The sequence below is a fragment of the Falco biarmicus genome, chromosome 5 (genome assembly GCF_023638135.1).
Source record: "Falco biarmicus isolate bFalBia1 chromosome 5, bFalBia1.pri, whole genome shotgun sequence".
NCBI classification, from domain to species: domain Eukaryota; kingdom Metazoa; phylum Chordata; class Aves; order Falconiformes; family Falconidae; genus Falco; species Falco biarmicus.
In genome coordinates, this window is record NC_079292.1 from 85445840 (window position 1) to 85473157 (window position 27318).

At 50.2% G+C, this 27318-nt stretch overlaps 2 protein-coding genes across 2 annotated transcripts in view; one reads left to right on the plus strand and one right to left on the minus strand.

Moving 5' to 3' along the window:
* The first annotated feature begins 11457 nt into the window (after positions 1 to 11457).
* ATP1B1 (ATPase Na+/K+ transporting subunit beta 1) lies at positions 11458 to 26864 on the plus strand. The gene is made up of 6 exons (XM_056341835.1): positions 11458 to 11820; positions 14473 to 14601; positions 21701 to 21856; positions 22673 to 22857; positions 24695 to 24775; positions 25455 to 26864. The coding sequence occupies exons 1-6, from the start codon at positions 11721 to 11723 to the stop codon at positions 25719 to 25721; spliced, it is 918 nt and encodes a 305-aa protein (XP_056197810.1). The 5' UTR covers positions 11458 to 11720; the 3' UTR covers positions 25722 to 26864.
* NME7 (NME/NM23 family member 7) overlaps positions 26495 to 27318 on the minus strand; it is a 95006-nt gene continuing 94182 nt past the window's right edge. The window contains exon 12 of the mRNA XM_056341833.1: positions 26495 to 26941. Within this exon, the coding sequence (XP_056197808.1) occupies positions 26909 to 26941 (33 nt within the window). The 3' untranslated portion in view covers positions 26495 to 26908. The remainder of the gene's footprint in view (positions 26942 to 27318) is intronic.

Below are 27318 nucleotides of genomic sequence, written 5' to 3' on the forward strand. Positions count from 1 at the left end.
TCTGTCTTGCTCATTTTTATGCTTTATTCCAATGTGTATTTGAATCTCTGCACTGCCCAACCTCATTCTGCTATTTGGGTAGGGGAAGGGAAAACTAAATTCACGGCTCATGTTACCATCTTGAAGCTGCCCACCAGGTTCTCCTGTGGAGTGCCCGAGGCAGGGACCACCTCGTAAAGCTCACAGGCTTTGGTATTCCTGTTCCACCTGCTTTGCTGACACGGTGAGGTAGACAGACGGAGCCGCTGTATGTCCTCAAGAACCCGAGTACAGCAGTCACAGTAAAAGAGAGGTGTTTGAGGTTAGGAGAAATTTGCATTCATGCTGGTGTAATAATTTCAGAACCCTGGAAATGGGTTTTTGCCCTCTTTGTTTTTTTAAGCTGCTATACACCAAAGCTGCATCCCCAAGAAAGCAATGACTATGGATTTGCACAGTAAGGCACATCTGTGAGAGGCAAAAAGATTAAAAAAAAGTAGTTGACTAAAAGGAAAATTGGTTTCAATGGAAAACATGCATCCAACAAAATGCCTGGAACAATTTGACTGCAGCAAATACCTGACTTTATAGTTCAGTCAGAGATAAGTTATCAGGCTGAATGAAAAAGTAATGAAAAGAAATTATACTCTCTGTGTTATGCTGGAAGGGCAGAATAAATGATTGCCAGACTTTGCGATCTTGAAGGACTGCAGCATTTTCATGGATCTTCTACACAGTGTTGCTTGCAGCCAGACAAGACACCTGCTAGCTCTGTCTTCCCGTCTTGCCTCTGCTGCTTGGGTCTGTTGCAAAACCTGATGTGGTAGGGGTAGAAAAAGAGTGTAGCAGTGCTAGATCCACAGAAAACATTTCCAGCCATGATAGAAAGGTAGTGGAGAGAAAAGCTGCTTTCCTGGATACTTGTGTATGTCTGGGCTCCCCCACTTCTGCTCCTGGCACTTCTTTTGGATAATCCGAAACAAGTGCCTTCTTCTCTCTCGGATGGATTCTTTACAAAGGAAAACTGAGGGAAAAGTCATTTAAGTGAACTAAAAGCATGAATTTCAAAGAGGTGAATGAACTGCATTAAAGTGGACACCTTTAGTCAGAATTAGGGTAGGCTAAATTAAATGTTCTTCAGTCCACTTAGGAGGGGAAGTATACCGCAGAGAATAAACATACCTTTAAGTTAAAATACCCATGTGGGGGTTTAATGTGATTTAATTAAGTTTTTAAAAGTTTTGTTAGCTTGCAAAGGTCATTCAAATTAGGTTTCCAGAGCGTCTCCGTGTAGGCAAACCCAGAGTTTCTCTCACTGATGAACCTTAGGAAAGCAATGCTGCTGGACTTGCTTCATTCATACCTGGAAGGTGCTTTGCTCTGTGGGAGGCATGAGGCAAGACCTTCTTAGTTGCCTCTCGTGCGTGCAGCAGACGCAGGCTTTGGGCAGCTGCCTGTGTCTCTGTGCGAGGCTCCCGGGTGCACCCCCCCCCAGACACCTGCCAGCTAGCAAGGACGCTGCCGTCACCTGCACAAAGCTGTACGCAAGGTGGCAAAACACTGGTTCTGCTCTTTCTTCTGCCACATACCACATGTACCTACCTGCTAGAAATGGGGCCATAACGATGTATATGCATTTGCTCTTTAACACGCTTCGAAGCTGAGAGGGGAGAGAGGGGTTTTGCAGGCCTGTTGTGTGCACCTGATGTGGGGGACTTTCCTGTGCCATTTCGTTATGAGAACTCAACTGCAGCAGATTCCTGGAAACCTGATCCCTGAGATAAACATGGAAGAACTGAAACTTCGGTATCTGTCCAGTGCTTCAGACTTTCAGTTCAGAGGCAGGTCAGAGCCTCCCTGACCTGGAACAAGGCTGTCAGTATAAAGATAGCTGCTCTCAGTTGCAGGCACCCAGCAGGCCTAGGTGGAGGTAAAAGTTACATTAAACAGCCACTCTGCTTTCCGAGTCACATGAGACCTACTGACACGCATTTTCTAAGAGACTGATGACATTTAAAGCTCTTTGAGTAAACTATTTGCTTTCCATTTATAACAGGATATTCATCCCGCTGCTTGTCACAGGAGTGAAGCACACTGATCACCATCCCAATGACCAAATGTTTGCCATCTCAAAAATACTCTCCTGGAGAATAAAATATATAGCTTCATTGTTAAATTCGGTCTCATCAGTAATGATGGGACAGATTCTCTTACAAAGGTATCAGGTTTAAGAGAGCACCCATCTTACTAATCACACCAGCCTCTTTCCAGATGGCATTTTGAATACAATATAGACCAGGGGCTTTGCTAACCAATCCATTATTCAATTAATTAGCACTTATAAATTAAATATGTGCCTATCAGAGTGTGTCTTTCCCTGTAGCAAGCCTCTTCTCACAGCATGGCAAAGACGGACTGTGAGTCAGTGGGTCACCACAGGTGACATGCAGGCCACCTCAGTCAGCTGTCTGGACTGAAGAATGAGAGGCAATCCCCATGTGCTAGGAGGCTGCAGCTGAAGAAGTAGCTGAGCTGAAGATTCTGAGCTCTTTGTATGCTCTTACTTTATAGGCTAGTATGCTGTTTGGTGGTGGTGACGTATGGGTGACAGCTCAAATCCCAGTGCGACAGTAAGATGGACACATAGCCAGGTACCTCACTCTTCTAACAAACCACTGTGTGTCCACTGAAGTCTGTGCCACACGGGAAGGCTGATCTGTGCCCCCCCTGAGGCTGGTGGGGGGGGGAGACCCATAGCAAGACCAGCGACAGTTTTAAGCCACCTTGCTGACCATGTTGACACACATCAGTGCAAAGCCCAGCACAGGCTATAGCTTTTCCCATGTATGGCTGAGACCTGCCCTCACCTCTGCACGGCTGCTGGCCTCTAAAGCTCGCTCAGATGAACTTGCAGAGGCTGCAGTAACATTGCCAAGCTGCAGGGTCAGGTGCCGGATACAAACGGCTTCTCCAAAGTGAGACACAGATTAGGTCCAGGACTACACCCAGTTTACTTAGCTGTCAGTGCACTCCCTGGCTTGGCAACTCTCGAGGTGGCAGGCTGCTGGCACCTGGGAGGTCACAACGGTCACTCTGTACTTGCCCTGTTCTTAGGCTTTTTTTCTAGATAGTTGCTACTGGCCACAGCTGGAGAAGACAAATTGGATTAAATGGATCTTTGGTGCATTCCAGGTGTAGGCAATCTTACGTTCTTAAAATCAACAAAACTAGCTTGTAGTAAAACCAGTTAGCTAAGGCCATTTTGGTACTGAGTGTTCATTTGTGGAGTGCTTTGAACATCAGGAAATAGTAGCTAATCTTTGATTCTTGGTAGTGACTGCTTTTTCAAAAGGAGCCATGGGTGGGGAGAAAAGGGAATTTCTATTCAGTTCCTGATGCTGGTTGCCTGGGGAATACTTTTAACATGCAGAAGAACAGATTTGCACGTTGGTATTTTGGGGACGTTTCCCATGAGAACAAAAGTACAAGTCAAAACTCTAGCTGACTTGGGGGTCTTGTCACGATTATATTCTCCAAGGGTTCGTGTTATTCAACTGATAAATAGGGTTTAAATAACAGAAAAACAAAGGTATTGCTTTATGTAAATAACAGCAGCATCACCGCATGTGCTGTCTTCCTCCAGCCGTCCCAATGTTAGACCAGATGTGACAGAGTTATTTGCTTACGGTGTTCACTTCCCTCTGCCCATAACTTCTGTGGTCTTACTCAGCTAGAATTGATAGTTTCTGAGAAATTCCCGATGGATCTGTGGACACCAGTGATACAAGTGCCCAGGTCCCATCATGCCTTTGCAGAACAGATCTGCTTTGATGCGGGTCTGGTACAAAAGTCCATGTTAAATTTATCCTGCCTGTTAAAGCAGAAAAGCTGAACCATGGAAAGTCGAAGCAGATTTTCCAAGGTACACAAGCATCTAAACCCACAAACTGACACCCATCCAGCTTTTCAAATCATCCATACAGGTCAGGTCCCTAACTCCTACTGATTATAATGAGAAAGACTTAAGTGCTTTTTAAACTGTCTGTCTGCCTCCTTTGGCCTGTGTGACGTGTTGTGGTCTGTGCAGGACTGGTTAAAAGAGAAAAGGGAATTTCAGAATGCAGCGTGGTTAACCATGGCACTGAATTTATGTCAGAGGAACAAAGACAGACAGTCCCCATCACAGCTGCATGATGTCTTTTGTCACAATAACTGGACATTTAGGACGGGAGAGAGATTGTCCCATCAAAATGTCTTTGGTTTTTATATGTGTTGTGTTACTGTGTTGCAGGTGAGGGTGCAGGGTTGGTCATCACAGGATGTTGCAGTGGAACCAGACAACCCAGATCAAAGCAAAGACCACCAAGAAGCCCACAGTGGACAGCAGGCTTCCTGGTTTGCAGAGTTACCTACCTTCGGTTGGTACGAACTTTTAGTGTGGACAACGCTGAAGTAATCTTTACAATTATCACAGACATCTATGAGTTGTTCCAGGGAAAGGCCTCTGGCAGGCACTGTAAATCATGTAGCATCCCACTGTGGCCCTGGCTGAACAATTAAAAGATGATGTTTAGGAACAAGTTGAACTCTAACTTACCATTTCCATTGCCAGCTCCTGTGTGATGCTGCTTAGATAAGTCTTGCTCCTGATGGCTAAAGATAGAAATGTTTTTCTACTCTGATTTTATTTTCCTTCTTAAATTCAACTCGAGCAGGCCTCAGAATAGTTTTGGAGTTTATTTAGTTCTCGTTCCTTGACTTGGTTTTGTGCTGGACGTCCCAGACTGGCTGGTCCTGGAGACAGCAGAGCTCTAACTCAGGCAGCCAAACAGGCTGGTGCCCAAATAAAACCTGCCATCAGAAATCCCTTATGGACTATGTTTAGGGGCAAGGGGAGAGTGAAGCTTTGCAATCTTGCTGCCAAGACAGAAAAATGGCCTGTTTTAATGGTGCATAATGCTGACACACCCAGTAGGAACCGAATGGGGACCATTTTGTTTGGACCAGCAGGGGTGAAGCCAAATAAGTCCCCCAGACTTGCAGCTGCTGGCTGCATCGGGAGCTCACGGAGCTGCCTGAGCTCAGTGACTGCACACCAGGAAGGTGGCTGCCACTCTAGTAAGGGCTCCAGGTTGTCACAAAACATGTGCTGTTGTTGCCAGCTTCATAGCTAGTTCCTGAGTAATGCTTCTTTCCTGTGTTGCGGTCACTTCCAGGTGTGCCAAGGAAAACAGGATGGATTATGTGCAAGAAAGTATTTTCAAATTATTTTCAGTAAGAAGATGAGAGTAATTTTTCCTGCATTTTTCCGGCAAAAGGAGAAATTCTGGCAATATGGTTTGACTTCTGCAGCCTTCACAAGTTGCCTCTGTTTCCATCAGAACAGTGTTGATAGCTGGCAGGTTTCACTACTGGTGGCTGGGCTCAGCCAGAGGAACTCTATACCGTCCACCAGAAGTATTTATCCCAGTTATCAAACACCAGGCACACAGCATGTTGTCTCTATCGCATCCCTCTTTCCTGTCTCCAGCTGCCCATCAGTCCATGCCAGAAACCATCCCTTGTCCTGCACCTCGTCTCCACTTCAACATGAAGTCAATCTTTACTCAATCACTGAGCATATAGGCCTTCTCCTGCCAGAACTGGTCAAAAAAAATCTTGTCAGTTGATCATTGCTGCAGGAAAAAGTGGCTCACCTCATGTAGATTAAACCAAACCAGGTTTGAAATGGTTTATTGATTTATTAAGGACATGTAACTAACGGACAATCAGTGAACTATACATGCAGGATCTATGTCAGCAATACAGCAGTTCAAGCACATTAGACTCTTAGAAAACACTAATAAATTCCTGCAAATTCCTAAACACACTTCTGTAACTAATCCCCAGTTGTTCTCATCCCCCACACACCGTCACCCAGCCCTCTCTCACTGGCAGCTGGTCACTTCTGGGAGCACGGGGCCCTCGCTTATGCCCCACTCCCACTGGAGTCGTGGCCACTCCAGCTCTAGGGGTGCCCATGGTACTCCCTGCTATCAGCTAATGCACCCGCTGGTGGGAAGGCACCCCAGCAGGTCACCCACACACGCAAAGTGTGGGTCCCTACATGCTGCACCCCACAGGGTCAGGCCATGCGCTGGGTGCTAGCTGCTGATGGTGCCTGACAGCTGGGGAAGCTGCTGCGTCTGGCCTTGGCAGAGGCTGCGGTGTGCCAGACTGGGTTTAGCCTGCTGCTCTGTTCCCAGTCTGAGGCCGATCCCTGCTCCATTACAAATTTCTGTGCTTCTTTTATACAGCTTTTCAAACCAACTCAGTCTTTGTTGTCATTCCCTGGTTACCACTTAACCCAGCTGATGGCTGCCATCCTCTTCAGCATGATCAGATGAAGACTGATGGTTTATTATCTCTTCAGCAAGATCAGTTTTGGGCAAATGCACTCTCCGACACTTTTGGGTTTTCTATCCTCACATGCTGTTTACACTCACTTATCTGTCTTAACAACTGTTGTTTTCCACATCATTTTGCCAAGGATGAGCTCTGCAGGTACCCCCAAGGTTATATTACACAACTATCAAACTGATATTAAGGAAAAGAATACTGACCCCATGGCTGGACTGGGAGGGGGAGGTTATTTCTAGGTATATTTACTTTCTCAGTGCCTACCAGTTCACAATTTTTTGAACTTAGTTACCAGAGCTTGCGCAGCTATATGCAATTCATCTGTTAAATGCAGTCATTGTGCTCAGAGGACTGACTACATATGTCTATAAACTTAATCCCGAGTGACCCCACGTCTTGGGGGGATGACAAGGAGGGGAAAGAGGAAGACTTGAAAGGTAATTTTGTCATACCGTGTTCTGGGAGAGTACAGACCTAGCCTGAGCCAGTGTAATGCACAGCAGCCCCTGAGCAGGCTCTGTTTCTCCTGAATTTCCCAGGAAGAAAATTGGAGGGCAGTCCTAAGGCAGTGCCCAGCAGGACCGGGAAGCTGGCATGGGGGTCAAACACCAACACCTCCCTTTCTGGGACATCAAGGGCTGTTCTTGAAAGTTGCTCCTCTCCCTTTGAGAGGGGTGTAAAATGCCGGTGTGCCACCTGGCCTCTTGCTCACCGTCTGCAGGGCCACAGCAGCTCTGGTCGCCTGTTTTGTGCCTCGCCCTCTCTCACCTGTTGTGTGTGATGCAGGCTGGGTGCCAAGCTCTTGAGCAGCTGCCCTTTCCCAGCTCCCGGCCACGCAGCCTGAGGAGGCCCAGCCCCGTTTGTTTGCAGTGGCAGCCCATGAATAGTAACTACTTGAGGCCATTTTGCACACTTCTGTCATCTTATAATTAGCACTTGGTCCCGCAGTCTCTAAGAGTCCCTTCCCCCTCAGCGTGCCTCTCCTTCCTCTGCTGCATATTGCAGCAGCATCGGCAGCCCCCTCAGAGGTGGTTCTAGATCACGCATTACCCTAAGTCCCTGTGTGTGACCGTCAGCAGCACAGTCTCATTTTCCCCCTCACAACGGCACAAATGGGCAGAATAGTCACCAACCTGGACAAATCCTGATTTTGCTTTGTTCTGCGCCAGGCTCTTCTCTTTTGCTGCTACATTAAAAATAATTGTGTCGTCCCCCCTGCTCTGTAAGTGAGACACCTCTCCTTGTCCTAAGTGCTTTCTCCCAGTCCTGCAAGGCAGGGAACCCAAAGGAAGCAGGGATCTCATTGCTGGCTATGCCTAAACTCACCCGAGAAAATCAAAGTGCTCTTCACATGCTCACTCCTCAGGGCAGGGAGATAAATGCTTAACAACTTCCATCTTGCAGGCTGCTCCTTCCTAGGTGCCAGCGCACAGCTTTCCCCAGCCCAGTCCTTCCTCCTGCAGCTGATCTCCTGGGCTTGCTTTGCACATTTTGTTCTTGGCTGTTTCAAACATCGCCTCAGGCCCTTATCGCCTCAAAAAATCAGATCGTATAGTGGTGGCCTTAGAGACAACCTGATTGATATCTGAGCAGCTAAACAAACAGTAAATCTGAATAAAATTTGGCACCTTGTTGCTTATTAGTTGTGCTGATTCTGAGAGGGTAATTCACCGACATCAGGTAAAGTGCATGTCATGAACATGCGTGGCACTGGGGTTGAGCATGCGTGGCACTGGGGTTGAGCATGCGTGGCACTGGGGTTTCAGGTGTGTGCAAGAGCTGCAGGAACGGTGTGCAGCCCTCATGAAGGGCCTTTTGCCCGTGCAGATCCTGCACGCTCCAGCCTGTGCAGTCACAGGGATTTGGTATTGCTGGCCACTGCCAACCCAACAGGACTTCTCTGTGTGTTTATACAGAAATGCAGATGCATGCAGGAAGAGGAGAGAGTTTCCCAGTGATCCTTAAACACTGATGAAGCTAAGCTCCTGCATCTCAGCTTCCGCAGCACCACTAGAGCTGGTGGTAATGGTGAGAATGTGCTCAGAGGAAGGTATGTTTCTGGGTGGCCATTTACTATGTAATTGTGATACAATTATCAGCTACTCTCTAGCTGCTTCCTCCAAACTCATTCTCCATGGCCTTAGGAAATAGTGCTGTGGGAGGGTGTATCCCATTCAGATCTTCCCTGATTTCAGGATCACCATGATCCTGGCTGAATATCCCATGCCTGTTTTATTTTGCATGACTCCGTTGCTCAAGCAGAAGGCAAGGGCTGCACCAACTGCTGCTGTTGCACGTGCTGTGAACTGCCTTGTGTGGCGTTTTCCTCTGCGGACCCGATGAGCTGAGTCCTGGCCCATGGACAACGCGCAATACAGCATCCAAGGGGTAGTCTGTCTGGTGAGCAGACTTCATACTTGGGTGACACCACTGCGCACCTACACATGATTCCCAAACTGCTCCCCTTTGTAGGGCAGCATACCTGGGACATAAATTGCACCCAGGGCATTAGTAGGAGAGTTGGTTCAGTTCCCAGGCGGCCAGTGCAGACCTGGCGGCCCAGCAGCCAAGAGAAAATGCCTAGTTGGCTACAACAGCAACTGTGCTGAGACCTGGGAGTTTAAAAATGGGTGGGTTTTCCTCCGGTGGTGCTTGTCTATTTATTGGCTTGATTGTAATCACAGCCGCCTTAACTTGTAACTGATACTGTCCTCCCTGCCGTGTAGATGATGTTCGCTTGGGTATCAGATGCTGCTGTGTGTGTTTGCTTTTGTTATCACCCACCATCAGCAGGTCTCTTTAAAAGGCCAGATCTGACCAGACACCAAGGAGAAGAGAGAGATGCCATTTATTGTCTTCCTTCTAGCTGATCAGCTCTTTCCCATCACATAAATGCCAGTGAGGGCTGACTAGGATGAAAATCCATGTGGCACATCCTTTGATCATGCATAATGTATCATGGAGCGTTCAGCAAACCAGATACTCCCAATTAAACATGCACAGCCTTCTAGGCACACGGCCTCTCTGCACCTCCTGCATGATACCTGGCCTCTTTCTTTCTGAGCCACAAGCCTGCACGGCTTTGAGAAATATGGTTGTACGCCTAAAGCTAAGGAGGCCACACTCAGCCTCTGGCACCAATGGTGGCCTGACCTTGAGGGTATCTGGCCTGTGTGGAGCTGGTGTGGGTCCAGTAGGCTAAGGCTGGTGGCCTAAAAAGCAGGTCTCTCTGCTGGCTGCCTCAAGCTGGCTCTGCATTGTAGCCATGGGTCACTTAGAGAAGGGTGCCACATTGCAACTTGTCCCTGACTGCTAGCTTAACGGCCTGGGGAGGGTGGAGGTGATGGTGGCCAGACTGCTGCTGGAGATCCGCGGCGAGCATGCTGAGGCTGGCTGGGTGGGTGCTCCTCCATTCCATTTCAGGCAAGGTCATTCTTGCAGGCGACCTCCAGACTAGGTACCAACTAGGTGGTACCAAGGGTGGGCCTGTCTTACGTGCACTCATCCCAGTTCCCAAACCCCCCAAAACCCCAAACTAAACCAAACCAAAACAGAAGATGGAGTTAAAGGTGAGAGAACATACTAGTAGCTTAAGGGCAAGAAAATACGTGTAACACAATACTGCAGCCGAACAGGAAATTCAGAGGTAAATCCAAGTGTGCGCAATACAGCATCCAAGGGGTAGTCTGTCTGGTGAGCAGACTTCATACTTGGGTGACACCACTGCGCACCCACACGATTCCCAAACTGCTCCCCTTTGTAGGGCAGCATACCTGGGAAGTAAATTGCACCCAGGGCATTAGTAGAAGCGTCGGTTCAGTTCCCAAGTATGTAAATCCAAGTATGCTATGTTACACGTGTAACGTTTACCATCCTTCAATGGCGCCACGGGAGCAAGGCACCTGTGATGATAGAGCACATTAACGATGGTGCATTAAATCCTTTTTTCTAAATTATTATTATTTTCTGTTTTCCTGTAAGGTACAAGCGTAGGATTGATGAGAGCCAGGCAGCAGGACGAGTTCCCAGGTTGAGATGCCGGGGCCCCTCGCCTTCTGGCCTCCCTCAGCTCCTCCCTGGCGGGACACAAGGTAACGTCCCTTTAAGGTCACCCCGCTGCCCCCCCGCGTCCCCCGGACAGCGTCCCCGGACTCTGCGAAGCGCAGCGCACCCGGCCGGGGTCGCGGGAGGGGGGAGGCGGCTCTGGCGGCCTCGCTTGGGGAGCCCCGGGGGGGCCCCGCCGGCACGGGGAGGAGGTGCCCCCACAGGGAGACCCCGGGGCCCGGCGGGTCGGGCCGGGCAGCGGCCGCGGGGCTGGGGCGGGGATGGGCAGAGGCGTTTGTGCGCTGCCCTGAAGGTCACCCGCAAGGGCGGCCGTGGCCCGTTGTTCCCCCCCCCGCCCCCCATCCCCGCCAGGTGCTTCCAGCGGTGGCCGCTCGCACGGAACGTTCCGCAGCCGCGTTACACGTGAGCGGGCCGTGGCGCGGCGGGACCGCAGAGAGGGGCGGGCGGCCGGCGCCGAGGGGGAGGGGATGGGAGGCAGCCGATGCTCCGCGCCCGGCCGACCAGCCTGCGCGGCGCGGCGGGGCGGCCCGGCGGCCGCAGGAGCGGGGACCCGCAGGGCGCGGGGGGGCCGGTCCGGCCGGGCGGGGCCTTTGCGGCCGCGGGAACGAGCCACGCACGGGCGCGTGCCCGCGCCGTACAGGTGTGCCGTGCCCGCGCACACATGCGCACGCGGACGTGCCTGCAGCGACCGACGGGCGCGCGCCTGCTGCCTCCCGCCTCGCGCCCGGTGCGCGTGTGCGCGCGGCGCGGCAGAGCCCAGGTGCGCGGCGGGGCGGCCCGGAGCCCCCGCGCGGCAGCCGGTGCCGCAGCCCCCCCCCCCCCCCCGCCGCTCCCGCTCCGCCGCGCCCGCTCCGCCGCTCCCGCCGCTCCCGCCGCCGGCGCACCCCCACCGCGCTCCGCCCGCCGCCGGGCCCCGCCCCGTCCCTGCGGAAGGCCCCGCCCCGCGGCGCTCTGTCACCTCCCATTGGCGGAGCCGGCGGACGGGCGGAGCCGGCGGTGTATATGAAGGGGCGCGGCAGGCGGGGAGCGCGGCTGCTCTGTGCCCCGTGGGCTCGGCTCCGCTGCTCGCCGCCCGCCGCCGCTCCCGCCCGCCCGCGCCCCCAGTCGCTTCCCCTCCCCTTCCCCCGCCGGGCCGGTGCCGCCGGCCGCCCCGCAGCGCGGGCGGGCGCACCCAGAGCTTCCCGGTGCCGCGGGGCGCGGAGCCCGGCCGGGGCCTGCCCGCGCAGCCCGCCGAGGGCTAGCCTTCCCCCCGCCGCTCCAGCGCCCGCCCGTTCGCCATGGCCCGCGGCAAGGCCAAGGACGGCGACGGCAACTGGAAGAAATTCATCTGGAACTCGGAGAAGAAGGAGCTGCTGGGCCGCACCGGGGGCAGCTGGTGTGAGTGCCGGGCCGAGGGCGCCGGGGCCGGGTCGGGGGGCGGCGGCGATGCGGCGGGCACTGCAGCACGGCCCGCCCCGCCTCCGCCGGCTGCGGCGGGGCTGCGGCCCCCGGGGAGGGCGCCGGGGCTGGGGCCGGCGCGGCCCGTCCCGTCCCCGCGGGGTGAGGGCGGGAGGTCCCGTCGTGTCGTGGGCGCCCTGCGGGGGCCGGGGCGCTGCCCGCCGAGGTGTGACTGCAGGTGGGGCCGGGGGTGAGGCGGGCGCGGCCCCCGGCCCCGCGATGGAGCCCGCGGCGGACCGACCTTGGCGAGGGCGCCTCGTCCTTGGGTCTCCTTCCCCCGCGGCTGGCCCGGCCTGGGAGCATCGCCGTCGGGGGAGCCGGCACTCCCAGCCGTCGTCTGCCTTAGACCTCTGCGTGGCTGTTCTTTTTTCCTCCTTTTTCTCTGGATAAAGGGAACCGAGCTCGTTTGACCTCGTCGAGGGCAAACAATTGGCTTTTAATGCCCCCGTGAGAAGGAAACGGCCATGTGTGCATTTGTGATTAAATGCTCATCATGTATTTATTAGGTGCTGTACAAATAGCATTTAGACTAAGAGGCTTTTAACGTTTTCTTTACGCAAATAGATAGCCTTCCAGTTGCTGCCAACCACAGCTGGTGTGCCACCCTTGCGCCGTTGAATTCGGCTCCTGTTGTAATGGATCAGCTGGAGGTGCCACATCCGGAGCTCCCAGCTTTAGCTCTGGCGGGTGGACTAGAGCAGGCTTCTGCTCTATCCTTACGTGAGCAGAATCGGGTTGTGGGTGCGCATGGATAGGTATTTTCTGCTCCTGAGGCACCAGGCAACTGCGCAGTGCTTCAAATGCGGAGGCTGAACCAGGTCCTTCTCCCAGACTGCCTGTACCTATCCACCTAGGACTGATTTCCATTTGCGGAGCTGATCTGCAGGCTGATGGTCCGATTCCTCTGTTAGAAGCCTACCTGTTGCAGGAAGCTTTCTCGTTCAACCCTGTGGTGCTCAGTTGCTAGACCCACTGTGTATTTGCTGAGACCTCGGAGTGGTTTTGACCTTTAAGGTGTCTTTGGTGTTAAAAGCATCCTGGCTGGGAACCTGATTAAATAAGCTACCTCCCAGCGTTTGCCTTTTGATGTTACAAAACTCAAAGGCGTTACGCTGCAGACGACAGCATTAATGTTTGGTTTGCTACAACAGCACCTCCTATGACCGTGCTCTGGAAAAAATTTCCACACGTCCCTGACGTCACAGCCATTTGCTTTACGCTGCCTGGATACCAAAGAGTGCTTTTAACTCCTGGAGCGCCACGCTACTGCACCCAGCTCTGCCTTCCTGCCCTGGCTGCCTCTGGTGCACATGAAGAAGATGAGAAGGTGGAGTGCCTTTCTGACAGAGTCCCTCAGCCTCAGAGTCGCTGGCTGGCCCTCCTGCTTGCCTGTCTTTCATAGACTTGGAAGGAAAACAACCAGAACCACCTGCTTTCATTGGGAGGCTTCTCCAATGATGGAGCTTTTTTGGGAGGGGCTGGGGAGTGAGGAGGAATGCTTCCACCTACTGCTTCCTCCCCTTCCCTTATAGCTCCTTGCTTCAAGTCTTTTAAATAAACCACCTCTTTTTTTTTTGTGTGTGATTAGATGAAGACAGTCCGAGATGAAGCAGACTCTCCTTCAAGTACTCCTTGGCCGCTGCGCTGGCCTGCTTGTTCCTGTAGCCTGATTAGCATATAGTTGCTTGGCACGGTCTGGCTTATCCTTCCTGTAGGCGGCCTGGTGATGCCTAGTACGGCATGTTACTGTGCAGTTAATCATTTGAGATAATCCTTGTAAACTGGTAACTGATACCCAGTCTGAGCCATGCCATGTCTCCAGGTTCTTCTCTACTCTCTGCTTCCCCCCCCCCCCCTCCAATTATTCTAGGCATCTCCCTTTAGACCAATGCTAAAATCAATCTCTCATTATGATGTACTTCACCTTTTAATTGGTACGAGCAGCGCTGGAGTGCCTTTGCAGACACAAGGCTGGTAAATGTGTGGTACTGTGACACGTCTGAGGACTTTCCTACGTTTGAGTGCTGGAGTTGATTTGGGACCGAATTCTGCTCCCGTTGTCTGTAATGGAGGTGGATAGCCTGAATTACTAGGGGACATGAAGCTCTACAATGGCTTGTAAACATGAATGAAACGTTTACTGTGGACTCTCCTGGATATAGCTCTGAGGCCTAGAGCTTTGGGAATGGGTGTCCTTCAGAGCATGCCCATAGTAAGGCTTCTGGCGGTTGGGCACTTGCTTTGCTGAAAGTTTGTCACCTGTGATGCTGTGTGATGGTAGTGCTGGGTCAGCCAAGGGATCCTTCAAAACATGGAAGAATGCAGTTTAATTGCAGATTCCAACTCACGGATTTCTAGGTTTTCAGGGGCTCATGCTCCCAGCCCGTCTTAACAACTGGAATGACTTACGTTTTCTGTCCGCATCGGGGCGTAATCTCACTGTTAGTACGTGCCTCTGCAGCAGGGCTTGGCGTCTGAATTCAGTGCGCTGGGCTCTTCCTTGTGAGTGGTAAAAGTTGCAAGTTTTGTCCTGAAATGTGACTGCCTTGAGGGCTTGATTCGATTCCTCTTTCTGTTTGTTTTCTCTTGCAGTTAAGATCCTCCTCTTCTATGTCATCTTCTACGGTTGCCTGGCAGGTATATTCATTGGGACCATCCAAGTGATGTTGCTCACTGTCAGTGAATTTGAGCCCAAATACCAGGATCGAGTGGCACCTCCAGGTAACTAAATAGGAGGCCCATGTTTGACTTGGTGCAAGCTGTTCTGGGGAGGCGGCTTGGTTACTCACCTCCAGAAGGAGGATGAAATAAGCGTGTCGTTGCTGCAACACATATTTGTAGGGGGTGGGTATGTTCTCAGCCTTCTGTGTTAACAGTACTGGGGCTTGAAGGCAATCCTGCTAGAATTAAAGGTTGCATCACATAAAAGATGTCTCCCATCTGATATGAGCTCAAACCTGGATTGCTCCTCTTCCCCTAAACCAGAGTGATGGAGTGAGGTTAAGAGGCTTCACTTGGGGATGAGCTGTATGAAGAAGCTGGGTTCAGTTTATTTTTCTTCATAGCCACTGTGTTCAAGGGTAAGTGAAGGGACAAAGGTACAGCTTTAGCTTTATCTGTGAAACTCGGGTGCACAAGGAGAAGGGGGACAGTACCGATTCTGAATATGCTTAACTGGGTTGTGTTAGCAAACACTGAACTACACGTGAGTGATCTGGAGTAGATCCACTAATTTAGATTTACTAATGGGCATTTCACTTTGGTCTGTTGTGGGAGGTTAACGGTGGGTCTTGTAGTTGCTGATGCATGCATGAGCTATCTTCACTAGACAAAATAAGCCTCTGTTCAAAATTAAAATCATCGCTTGAGCAGTGTCTGTGGCCGGCCTGCCTTGGGTTAGGGGCAAATGGCATAACTGGCCCCTGCCGCAGGTTCCCCGCTCTGCCTGCTCAGGCTCTGCTGCACTGTCTGATTCCCGCCGCAGCCAGCGGCAGCTCAGAGGGGGGGAGCTGCGCAACTGCTGCTTTCCCACATTACAAATGACCTTGAGGCTGCTTGGCACTGGGGATGGTAATGATCTGTCTCTGGTTGCTCTGTAAAACAGTTCAGAAGCTTTTAATAACAGTGGTATTTAAGTGACAATTGTGAGGCTGATGGCTTGTAGCTACAGAAGTTGGCTCTGGTGTCGCATGGTGTCTTACAGCCGCACTGTCTGCAGTGCTATGCTGGGATTATTCCCTGCCCTAACAACACAGGGAACCTTACCATCACCAAATGGTGTTATCTTGGCAAAGGGTCGTTTTCCAGATAATTGCTATTCCACCAGCACTTTTTTAAAGACAGAACTGAGACAGCAAGTGCTGTGTTGGTGCGTGGCACGTCTCAACATACCAGCACGGCTGGGGTAAATGCTGTCTTAAGCACTGAAAGTGGCTGTTTCCATCTCTGCAATGGGCTCTGACATTTGCAGGAAAGACTAAACTGTCACTGATACTGCCCAGAGCCGCTAGCTGCATCTGAAAAGCCAACATGGCTAATGGTGGAGTAGTTATTTTAATAGTGTGTTTTTCCCCGGCTGAAGCCCAGTGGTCTCCCCAGACGTGAAATAATTAGTGAAGAAGCCCATGGATCTTGGGTCACATCCAGATAGACCTGCTGTTTAGCCTGATGTCACATAATTACTCATTCTAGGTAAACTGTTCGCTTTCTGTGTAATAGCAGTTTGCAATTTCAGTTTGAAAGCAACTCTGTGGTAAAATTTCTGTGTGAGATTTCAGCCTGCAAAGGATTTTTATTCATCTTTTAATTGCAAACTGCACCAGTTTTTCTGGGGCTTAATCTTTTTTAACCAAAAAAGGGAACTGGATTTTGAGACTCTCTTGTAGCATGTACTACAGAAATCAAAATGTCAAAATGGAGGAAGAATGAAAAGGTCGTCGGAGATCTTTGTAATGGGCTTTCAGGACATGCACTGAAATAAAGGGGAAGGAACAAAATCTAGTTCCCTAAATGTGACAGCAGGCAGCCAATAAACAAGGGGTTTGAACCCAGGTGTAATAGCATGTATATACAAGTTTAAAGAAATAATCACCGGTTAATAGCACAAGGTCCTCTGCAGGGCATCATGTGACAGATCTTTGTACAGATGTGGATGAGCCGGGAGTAAGGCATGGTGGGGGTTGGCTCTTAATACCGTGTCCGCTCCTTATCCTGTAGCACAGTGGCCGTTAGACCACAAGTCAAAAATAGCCTTTGAATGCAGGCTTTCAGAGACGGCGCTGCGGGGACTGGCTGCACTGCTGTGTTTGGGGGGTCAGCAATCCCTGCGCTCCCCGGCGGTGTAGGGCTCTCCCCTGCGCTGCAACACCTCTGCTCTGCTGCTGACAGACACGAGTGGGCACGTTCACTCCTGCACTTGGTGAGCATCAGACTTGATTTTTTTTTTTTGTCATCTGGGACCCCAGCAGACTATGAACTGCATAAAGTGGGGTGTTGTGCAATTCTAATTCCTGGTTCTTGTGGGAAGATTTGCAAGCAGAGTAAGTATATTGGCAGCTTGATAAGAGCCCTGGGTTTTTTGGGAAACTAGAAAACGCTTTTATTCTTACTACAGTGCTCTGTCCTTCCTGGGCAGTCACTTTTGTGTCAGCCTGAAATGGCTGGGAAAGGGGAAACTATACTTCAGGATTTTCAGGAGAAAATGCTGTAGGGGCTGCTATAGTATCATTCTTGCTCTGAAATACAACAGATTTTGTAACAGCAACAGAACCTACAGGATGTTTTATTGAGTTATTGACAGGGGTATGACACTGAAAGCCATAAAGCGCTATTTTTGCAACCAAGTGTCATTAATATGGTAATTGCTTTCAGTATTGAACACAACAGGAGTGTTCTGCTGGGCTTCAGGGCAAGCTGAGTTTTTGTACCTTTCCATGATAGTATTTTATTTCCCTCCTCTTTTGTCTTGGGGGTGGGGGAAGGGACAGTGCAGTTCACCTTGTCCAGCCTTACCATTGCGACAGCCCCAGCTCCCAGTTCCATGTGTGCTGTCGGCTCAGGCTCTGCTTTAAGCACAGAGGACTCGCCCTGCTAATAGGGAAGGGTGAGGATGTTTCCTCTTAGACACCGTGTACTGGGTGTGTGGAGAGGAATACTGTTCTCCTCCCCTTCCCCACCCCAGTATGAACCGGGCTGTGTATCCTGCCATCTTGTGGCGCGCGTCCTATGGCACCGCATCCCATCCCTGGGCTGGGGGGGCGCGGGGCGAGAGCTCGCTGCTGCCTGGGGCTCTTGAGGTGGCAGCTGCAAGGAAGAAGCCCTGCTCAAGCCAGGAGATTTCGGGTGTCCCTGCTTCAAGTGTGCCTGGGCAGCGCGTCATGGAAAAGGCAGCTCTGGTGTGTCCCCCCCGCTTGGCTTATTTAGCTGGGGTGGTGGCAGGGAGGCCCCAGGGAATGTGCGCTGCCTCCTGTGAAGCTGCACTTTTCCACTTCTGTCTCTAGTCTCAGCGCCCATGTTCAGAAAGCCCTCTGAATCTCAAGCTTCAAGGATGTCATTTTTCAGGCAGACTCTGCTGCATTTGTAGAAAACTTGCACCTGCTTTTTGCACTTTGGGGGTGGGGCTGGAGGGTGACCGAAAGCTTGGAAGGACATTGCTTGGTACGGAGGTTTTCAAATTTACAAATTTTGTTCAGCGAGCTGGGGGGGGGTGGTACGTAGAAATGGTGTAGTGATCACTGTTTGCCATCTGTGTCATCCCAGGAGTGTTCAGATTTGTTCTGAACAAAGATTACACGGAACTTGGAAACTAGCATTGCATGATGAGCAGGGGTGGTTACGGTGGACTTACACAACCATTCCTAATAACAAGCCTGACTTCCCACTTCTAGTTTCTTCCTTGTCACCCTCAAGACACTGTTTTTCCTGAAGTCCTGCACTTGCAGCTTAGAATGATAAAATCAATATGGAAAATCTGGTTTTAAATGAACTCAAATAAATGTGATTTTAATATGCAGCAGTGTTTTGGAAGTGGAACTGCAGCTGAAAAAAATTAGATGACTTCACGTGCTGTTTTGGTGTCTTTGTACATCCACAGAGTTAGAAAGGCAACAGAAGGTGGTGTCTGTTACCAAGTAAAGGCATCACTCATCATTTATGTGGACAGTCTCAGTCAAGTGAATGTAAGAATCTTATTTCCTAGCAAAGCACTCTTAAAAGCCAATTGCAGAAATTTTCTAAAGTAGTTTGTCAGTATTTTAGCAATAAGTCACTTGATTGTTCTGTGTGTGAAGAACAGCATCACCACACATGACACCACGGTGCGTCTGTGGTAACGGCATGAGATGCAGAACTGAGGCAGACGCAGGTTATAGTCTGAAGATGGGGAGAGGGCTGTTTAGACTCCTGGCTATGAAAGCACTTGAGGCATTGGGTCATCTGGCCCTTCCCCCATGAGACTTGGCTGCGAATGGCCTCCTCGTGTGCATGGAGCCCTTAAGAGGCTTATTCATGCCTGTCTCGTACTGGAGCCACTTCTTCAGGTGTCTAGCAGCCCATGGTAGTAGCACAGGAATGGCTCAGGTGTGTGGTTTTTTCTTGTTTGGTTGGGGGTTTTTGCCCCTACTTGCTTCAGTTCCCCAGTAGGGATGAGAGGAGGTTTTGGAAAGGTTGCAGAAGTTTTCTGCAGAGGTTACTTCTCATCATACCAAATCAACATGCATGTGTTTTTTTTTTAAGCAAGACTGCCTAAGAAGGACTCTGTGATAGTGCTGCTCTGACAGCGGCACTGAAGCTTTTATTTTGGCTATGGGATGTACAGATGGAGAACAAAGAAGGGAATGATAGATGTGCTTAGAGCTTTGCTTCTGGTGCAGGCATGTGAGAGTGGAGGCTGCAGTGGAAGCCGGTAATATATTTTTAATCGGGATAAAGCTATTTTTCATAACAAGGCTTTCATCTTCACAAAGGCTTCCTTGCTTGCTAAAGAAAGCACGCGATGTATCAAAGCCTGGCCCAGTCTGGTTCACCCAAGCACCTGTAGATGCCCGTGGTGAGGGCCACGTGTTCGGTCCATGCAGCCCAGTTATGGCCACAGGCCGAGTCTGCCTGGCAGAAGGGGTGGCTCTCCCATACGTTCAGCTGGTACGGCTGCACGGAGGTGCTGCTTGGGCGTCGGTGCTGTTCTGCGAAGATCTGCAAGGCAGGGATGCTGTGGGGTGGGTGCCTCTTCTGCCAAACAAGTCACTTGTCTCCTGGGCGGAGGGTGGGTTTTGGGCTGTGTGTAGCAGTGGCTGCTCCCCTGACCAGCGAGCAGGGCTGTTCTGCTGGGTGGCTTAACGCACCACAGGGTGGGTATTCCTGACCCTCCCCTCAACTTTGCCATGGGTGCTTTTATGCATTACCATGGAAAAGACAACAGAGGAGGAGAGTTCCTTCATTTTAGAGGTCCTGAGTGAAACCAATAGCTTAACTGCCTGCCTGAAGCTTAACAAGCCTGGCCAAGCTTTCTTCATTTTGATATTTATACACTTGAATGACACACCTGTAACCTGAACTCTGGAAAGGGCAGACCCAAGGAGAGGAACCAAGGCCTGGCTTGCTGTTGCAGCAATTCCAGATAGCCAGTGCAAGGGACTGAGCCTGTTGGCTTCCCAGCTGAGTGGTAACATGAGGAGGGCTTGGCAGGATGGGATTCTCATCCCTTACTAAAATTGAACCCAGCTTACTTATTTTATATAAATATTTATAACCGCTTGTGGAGCAAGGAAGCAAGTAATTGCTTGAAAAGGGGTTGAAATCCACTGAGTTTGGAGGGTAGGACATAATTCTGCCAAGGGGCATAGCAACTTGCTTCTAAACGTGTGATGCTCAGTCTGGTCAGTTTGTACCAGAGGGAGTTTTGAGCGGTTAAAGCTGCTTCCCGGAATAAAACTTGAGACCCATGAGCTCCTTGCTGGGTGTCTCGCAATCTTAGGTGACTAGGAGCTGCGTTTAGGGGAACAAAGCTAATCTTTGTCCTAGGTTACAAATTCCAACTCGGTGGGTAGTGGTGGCGGGGGGAGTGGTGAGCTGGCTTGAGGAGGGACTAAGCAGAAGCAGTCAAGTGGCTTTGGAAAAATCGCTGGAGTCACAAGCTCTCGTGGGCTGGGGCCAGCCAGCTAAGCTGCCCGAGTTTTGCACCAGCGGAACTTGTTGGCAACAGGCTTGTTCTGAAAGCTGTCAGAGCGAATGCCGCTCCCCTGCTCCTTTTACTTGTTCTTGCTAAAGTGGAGGTGACAAACTGAACACAAGTCAAGACCTCAGTAATTACAGTGGCCGCCACAAAAGCAGCATGAACCGCAGCTCTCATTTCTTAAGTTCAGGGTGTTAGCCACGCATCAATGCATTCAATTAAAACCAAGCTAACATCGCGCAGGAGCAGGTATTTCCAAGTCCCAGAATGAAGAACCAAGGGGTTGGTACTTTCCATCGTCCATAGGTATCACTAGTATCTAGTCCCTTCTCTTTTCCATATATTCTTTTTCTGTTCATCCTCCTGAAGTCAGAATGTAGGAGAGTCTTTTAAACATCCCTCCTGTGTGGTGAAATTTCCTACCTGCTCGCTCAGCGCTGAGCTTCTGATGGGAGCGCTCAGAAGGCTGTTTCTGCAGTCAGAAACACCCGGTCAGGGAGCGAAGACCAGAGAAAGCAATCGGGCTGGTGGGTTTACTGAGGAAATGTCTCCAGCCCTGCGTCCTGCAAGGGAGACCAGACAAAGGCAATGTGGATTAGAACCAGCAGAGAGTGACCCCACCTGATGGAGGGAACCTCTCTCATTGTTTGTGAGCGGGCAGCTGATGTACCCTAAACGCTTTGTGTTTGGCTGGCTACACACGTGTTTAAGTCTGTGTTTTGCAGACTTTCAAGTCAACCTGTTAGGGATAACTACCCAGGAGTAGGCTTCTGTGGGACTTTATTTTGTGCAGTTGGTCTCGCAGGCAGACAGCTTTGTCCTCAGGGAGGAGGCAGAAGCTGGCAGGGGACCTGTGGTTGACTGTTTTTTCTTCAGGAAAACCTTGACTTGTAGCCTCCCTTCTGGGTTTTGTGATTATCTGCTCAGTGATACAAGCAGCATGATGAATATTCCAGGCTGTTGTTGGAAAGAGGAGATAAGAGCCTGTCAGAGCCTCCCCTCTAGTGAGCTTAAGCTGTTTTGTGCAAGTCCTGAAGTCTGAGAAACAGAGATCATTAGGGTGAGGTATGTTCTTGGTGTGCATTGCATTGCCCAGAGGCTGTGGAGCTCTGAGGTGTGCTTCATGTTTCTTCCTGATTTTGCTTTTCTTAGGACTGACTCAAGTCCCTCAGGTACAAAAGACAGAAATTGCCTTTACTGCCTCCGATCCTAAAAGTTTTGAGCTGTATGTGAAGAACCTGGAGAAGTTCTTAAAGGACTACAGCGCTGAACAGCAAACTGAAAGCATGATATTTGAGGACTGTGGGGGTAAGTCTCGCTTGTTTCCTGCAGCTGGGGGCTCTGCCACATGCCTCTGCGTTGGGTCCAGCAGCAGCTGAGGGTGAGCAGCGGTGGTCTCTGACTGTTCCTTTCATTGTAACCAAGGACACGTTGGTTAACTGGCCCGCTGTGGTTTCAGCTCATTAAGTTTGGACACACCAGACTTGGCCAGAGATGTCTCTAGAAGCTTCTTGCAGGGGTTCTGTATGGTTGGGAACACCCGGATTTCACTTGGAGCAAGGTGCAGCTGACACTCAAAAGCACGTGGCGCTGACCTTATCCTCTCTGAAAGCCACGAGAGTTTTACTGACAACTTGGCTAAATCCAGTGTCGGTCCTCTTGGTGCAGTGCAGTGAAAGATCTGGGAGGGACTGACCTCTAACACATTATATGTTATAATGTGAGTGAGACTGTTCCCGCCTAATACATGCATATAAAATCCGAGGGGAACCAGCTTGTAAAAGCTGCCAAAGTGGATTGGCATCTTTTTTGCCAATCAGACAAAAAGCTGAGCCAATGGAGTACAAACGTGTGTGTTCTCTTGTTGTCTGGAAGAATCCTCAGTTAAATTAAAACAAAAAACAAAAAACCACCAACAACAAACAGAAAACAAAAAACCCACAAACTTGCTGGTCTGGGACCGGCTCACGTGTGGGGGGTGGCTGGGTGCGGGTTGGTGGTGTCACTGACCTGCTGGGACGAGGGGGAAAGTCAAACTACACAGCGAAGCGTAAGTGTTGCTGTTCCCGACATGCGAAAGATCGCGTTGCAGATGGTTGTCTTTTCATTCCCCCGCTGTAACAGAGATGCCCGCCGATTACAAAGAGAGAGGACCATACAGTGATGTCCAGGGCCAGAAGAAGGTCTGCAAATTCAAACGTGAATGGCTGGAAAACTGTTCTGGAATAAATGATCCCACCTTTGGGTACAAGGATGGCAAACCGTGCATCCTTGTCAAGCTCAACAGAATTATCGGCTTCAAACCTAAGGCAAGTATCTCTTCCCTTTCTAGCAGAAGCCCCTGATAAGGAGGGGGGGTTGGCTGCGGATTTGCTGTGCCTGCTTTTCTGTCTCTGGAGAGAGAGCAGTGTTAAACCGCTGCTGCAGAGGACAAATTGTGAGACAACAATCTGAGTAACTGGCGTTAAAAACAAAAAAGCAGTGAAAGCTGGTAACAAGTAGTAATGAACTCACAGTGCAAACTCCTAGTTATTTATCTGGTAACTTCTGAGCCTGCTAACTGAACTGCTCGAAATGGGCATTTTCTTCAAATGATAAAACTCATTTTAAGTTCCTGTGTCCTTCCATGGGACCCTCCCAGACCGACTCTTATCTGCAGTAAGATCAGTACGTTGTGTCGTGCCCCGATCTACTCCATTCTTCCCTCAGGCAGGGTAGAGTTGCCTGCCTTGCTAAAACCACTTAATTAAATGAAGTAATGCTAATACTGACTGTTAGACTGAAACACAGGCTATAAAGCATAAAGTACATCTGAGAGTCAGGCACACCTCTTGCTGCAGGAAAGGTGAGGAGATCTTTAGGTTATTTAATGCAGTTTCTCAGATGCTGTGGGATGGCTCTGTCACCCGTTAACTCTGTGCTGCTGCACCTGAAGGCATGTTTGCAGTAATGCTGAAGGATGTTGATCTGGACAGGAGCGGCTTTTACTTCTAGGGTTTTTCCCCAACACATGTGAACGCTAGGAGAATTCCCTAAGAATTCAGTGGCAGAGCACATGCTGAGGTGGCGTGCAAAACCGCCACTCCACCTTCTGGGTGGCAAGCGGCGCGAATGCTGTGCTGAGCCGCCTTCTGCGCCATCCCTCAGCGCGGCCGAGGGTGGGGATTGGTGCTGTCTACCTAACGAGTTGTGAGGAACGCTTTTCTTTGAAGGGAACCTGCCCTGTGCTAATGGAAATTAGTTCGATGTTGGCTTTTCTGATCCCGGGTGGAAACAGGGGGTGTGTTTTAGCAGGAGTGCGCTGTGCTTGGTACGTGGTGGCTGTGGAAGAGAAGGACTTGGTGTGTTCCTCCTCCCTTCTCTGCCGCAGAGTTCTGAACTGCCCCAGACGGCGTCAGGCAGCAGGGTCTAGTCAAGGAATGACTTTACATCTTTCATTTAGAAAGGGCGCGTGCATCCAAGGCAGTAATTGTTTTCCTTATTCACGCTCCAGCAGAGACCATGTAGCTCCTGTGCCGGGTCAGGGGTGTGTAAAGTAGATCTGAGACTTGCAAGGTTGTGAAGGAAAACTACTGCAGCTGTCACGAGACGGAAGACCAACGTCAAAGTTGGCACTCCCACCTTCCCCCCCACGTACTTGGAGCCTTTGTCCTTCCTTGTAGCTGGTGACAAAGTTCAGCGGCGTCAGGCTGTGGCTGCCACTTTTTGTTCTTTCTTGTGCCTTTCCAGCCCGATCTGCACATCTGGCGGGTGGGTGGCAGCTCCGCCGGCAGCGTGTCTCCCTGCCGCTGCCCGGGCTTTGCGCAGACAAGCCCCACTGGCTAGCACGCTGCTGTGAAACACTTGCCCTAGTGACAGCGCGAAATTAAAAATACCCTGGTTGGCTTGCCTTGGTATCCACGGCAACCACAGCGTGAGAGCAGACCACAGGTCAGCTTGGGTTAAGTTCTCCTGCTTCTGGTTGTGTGACACGGCTCGTCTGTCCCAAGAACCACCGCCAAGAGCTGTTGCCTCTGAAACTGAGCTCGAGGGGATTCCAGTTAATGGCACGGCTTTGGTACCACCGACCTTTGCTGCTGCAAACGAGCTCCAGTCCATAAAGAAGTGTCCGGTGTGTAACGTCTCCTCGCTTTGGGTTTCTTCTAGGCTCCGGTGAATGAGAGCCTCCCTCCAGAGGTTATGGCAAAGTACAACCCGTATCTCATCCCCGTCCACTGCACCGCCAAGGTAAGGTGAAATACAACAGAGAGCTGGGAAGGGGCAGGGGAAGCCTTAGTTTTTATGCAGGTGTACTTACCCCTCTCTGCCTTTCCGCAGACGGCGGGGGTGGCTCTCTCTTGGGGTATCTCCCCCTTCGGAACAGTTTTTCAAAACCCCACTGGTGGCGGATGGCAGTTAGCGCTGCCCTCACAGGGAGGGGCGAATGCAGGGCCAGACAGTGAACGGTGTCCTCAAAAATTGCTTCCAGGTGCTGTACTGAGCCCTGAGCAGGGGTGGCAGGGAGAGGGGCTCCAGGGAAGAGGTACTTTATTTGGTATTGTAAAGCAGCGGAGAAACAGTGAATTTTTTCTTTTTTTAGCCAAAGATAGTACAGTGGTGGGACAGGAAGCTGCAGTGGTTTCTGAATGAGTATGAGGTTTTAAATTAAATTTATTTTTTTTAAAAAAAAGTAAAGCAAAGCCCTGTTCCTGGCAGATGCATACCGAGAGGTGCTTACTGTGTTGCTACTGGTTAGACAGCACTTAAGTGTCCCCTCTGCCTTTGGGACATCCTCGTGCTGCCGCGGTGAGTGATGACCCAAGTGAGGTCATGGCCTTGGTGAACAAGAACAGACGCTGCCAGGGAAAAGGGCTGCAGCAGGTGGAGTGTGAGCGACTGTCACTGTTTTTCCTTTTCCCACCTCTAGAGAGAGGAAGATGCAGACAAAATAGGCACAGTGGAGTACTATGGGATGAGCGGCCACCCTGGCTTTGCCCTGCAGTACTACCCCTACTATGGCAAGCTCCTGCAGCCGCGGTACCTGCAGCCACTGGTAGCAGTGCAGTTCACCAACCTGACCTACGACGTGGAGGTGCGCGTGGAATGCAGGGCCTACGGGCAAAACATCCAGTACAGCGACAAAGACCGCTTCCAGGGACGCTTTGATATTAAATTTGACATAAAAAGCAGCTGATTGTAAGCACAACTCTCTTCCCACCCCCACCCCCTCCTCCTAGCCATTTAAAAAGGTTTAAAAAAAAAAAAAAAAGAACAAAAAAGAAAACCTACTAGTCTTGAACAAACTGTCATACGTATGGGACCTACACGTAATCTATATGCTTTACACTAGCTTTCTGCATTTACTAGGTTAGAATGTAAACAAAGTGTAGCAATAGCGACAAATATTTATTCTACTGTAAATGACAAAAGACGACAAAATTGAGCCTTGGGACACGCCCATTTTTACTGTAAATTATGATTCCATAACTGACTTGTAGTAAGCAGTGTTTCTGGCCCCTAAGTATTGCTGCCTTGTGTATTTTATTTAGTGTACAGTACTATAGGTGCATACTCTGGTCATTTTTCAAGCCATGTATTGTATCTGTTTTCTACTTCTTGTGAGCAAAGACTTTTGCTGTCCAAGGTGTAAATACTCAATGGGACTAGAACTGGCATGATATTTCTCATTATTTTGTTCCTTTTCAAAGAAAGGCCCACCTGTGAGACTATTTAACAGCACTCCATAAGGCTTCTGACTTTTCTGTGGTGTTAGGGTATTTTATTTGGAGGGGTGGCAGGGGAAACTAACTTAAGTGAAGTTAAAGAGAATAGATGATTGCGTACTGTGCTTTGTAGCGAATGCTGCCTCTCTCTCCACCTTTTCCCTCATCCTCCAGTATGTTGTGTGAGAGGCCGGGTCAGACTATCACTCTCCTCAGTGATAGGCATAACTCTTTGCTTTGTATATTTTTCTTTTCTTTCTCTTTTTTTTTTTTTTTTCCTGCTGGAGGCATCGCACACTGTGGTGCTAATGTCTTTATTGAATGTTTTAACCATTTTCATGGTGGAAGAATTTTATATTTATGCAGTTGTACAATTTTATTTTTTCTGCAAGAAAGTGTAATGTATGAAATAAACCAAAGTCACATGTTTGAAAATAAATCTTTATTTTAAACTTTATAAAAGCAATGCAGTACCCCATAGAATGGTGTTAAATGTTGTCTAAAGTGCAAAACTCTATGTTCTAACATGTAATACTAGCCAGGAGTACAGTGCTCTTGTTGATCTTGTATTTCAGTCAGGTTGAAACATTGGACAAATAAATGAATGAACACACCGTTCTGTGCGCATGTCTTTCATGTTGGGTGAGGACAGAGGCCGTTAGTTGTCCAGAATCTTGAAGAAGTACTGCACCTATTTCAAACAGAAAATAAATCTTTATCATTCCTGGAACGTCTCAGCCAAAGGTAGTTGAAACATCCACTGGGATTGCCTTAAGCTGCTGCTCCCACCTGGGAGCAAAGGTGTTGCACATCAGCTCTAGGACCGTGTGGGCTGGTGTTGGCAATCTGTTCTCCCCTCTCCCTGGGCGGTGTTAGCGGCTGCTGTGGTGCATGTGCCTGTGATCACACCGGTCTGGCACCCCAGAAGCCCTCGGCGTGTTCACCGTTACTGCACCCTCACCGTGCCTGGAGGCACAGGCCACACGCGCTAGTAGTAACTACAGTTTATTTTACTTTCTAGTAGTAACTGTGCTGCAGGTCCAGAGGGGAGGGCACACACTACAGAGC

Excerpts from the sequence above, each read along its gene's own strand:
- ATP1B1 (XM_056341835.1), top strand. The coding sequence starts at position 11,721 with ATGGCCCGCGGCAAGGCCAAGGACGGCGACGGCAACTGGAAGAAATTC. Across the intron at positions 14,602-21,700 it reads GGATCGAGTGGCACCTCCAG|GACTGACTCAAGTCCCTCAG; the intron begins GTAACTAAATAG and ends TGCTTTTCTTAG. Across the intron at positions 21,857-22,672 it reads GATATTTGAGGACTGTGGGG|AGATGCCCGCCGATTACAAA; the intron begins GTAAGTCTCGCT and ends CCGCTGTAACAG.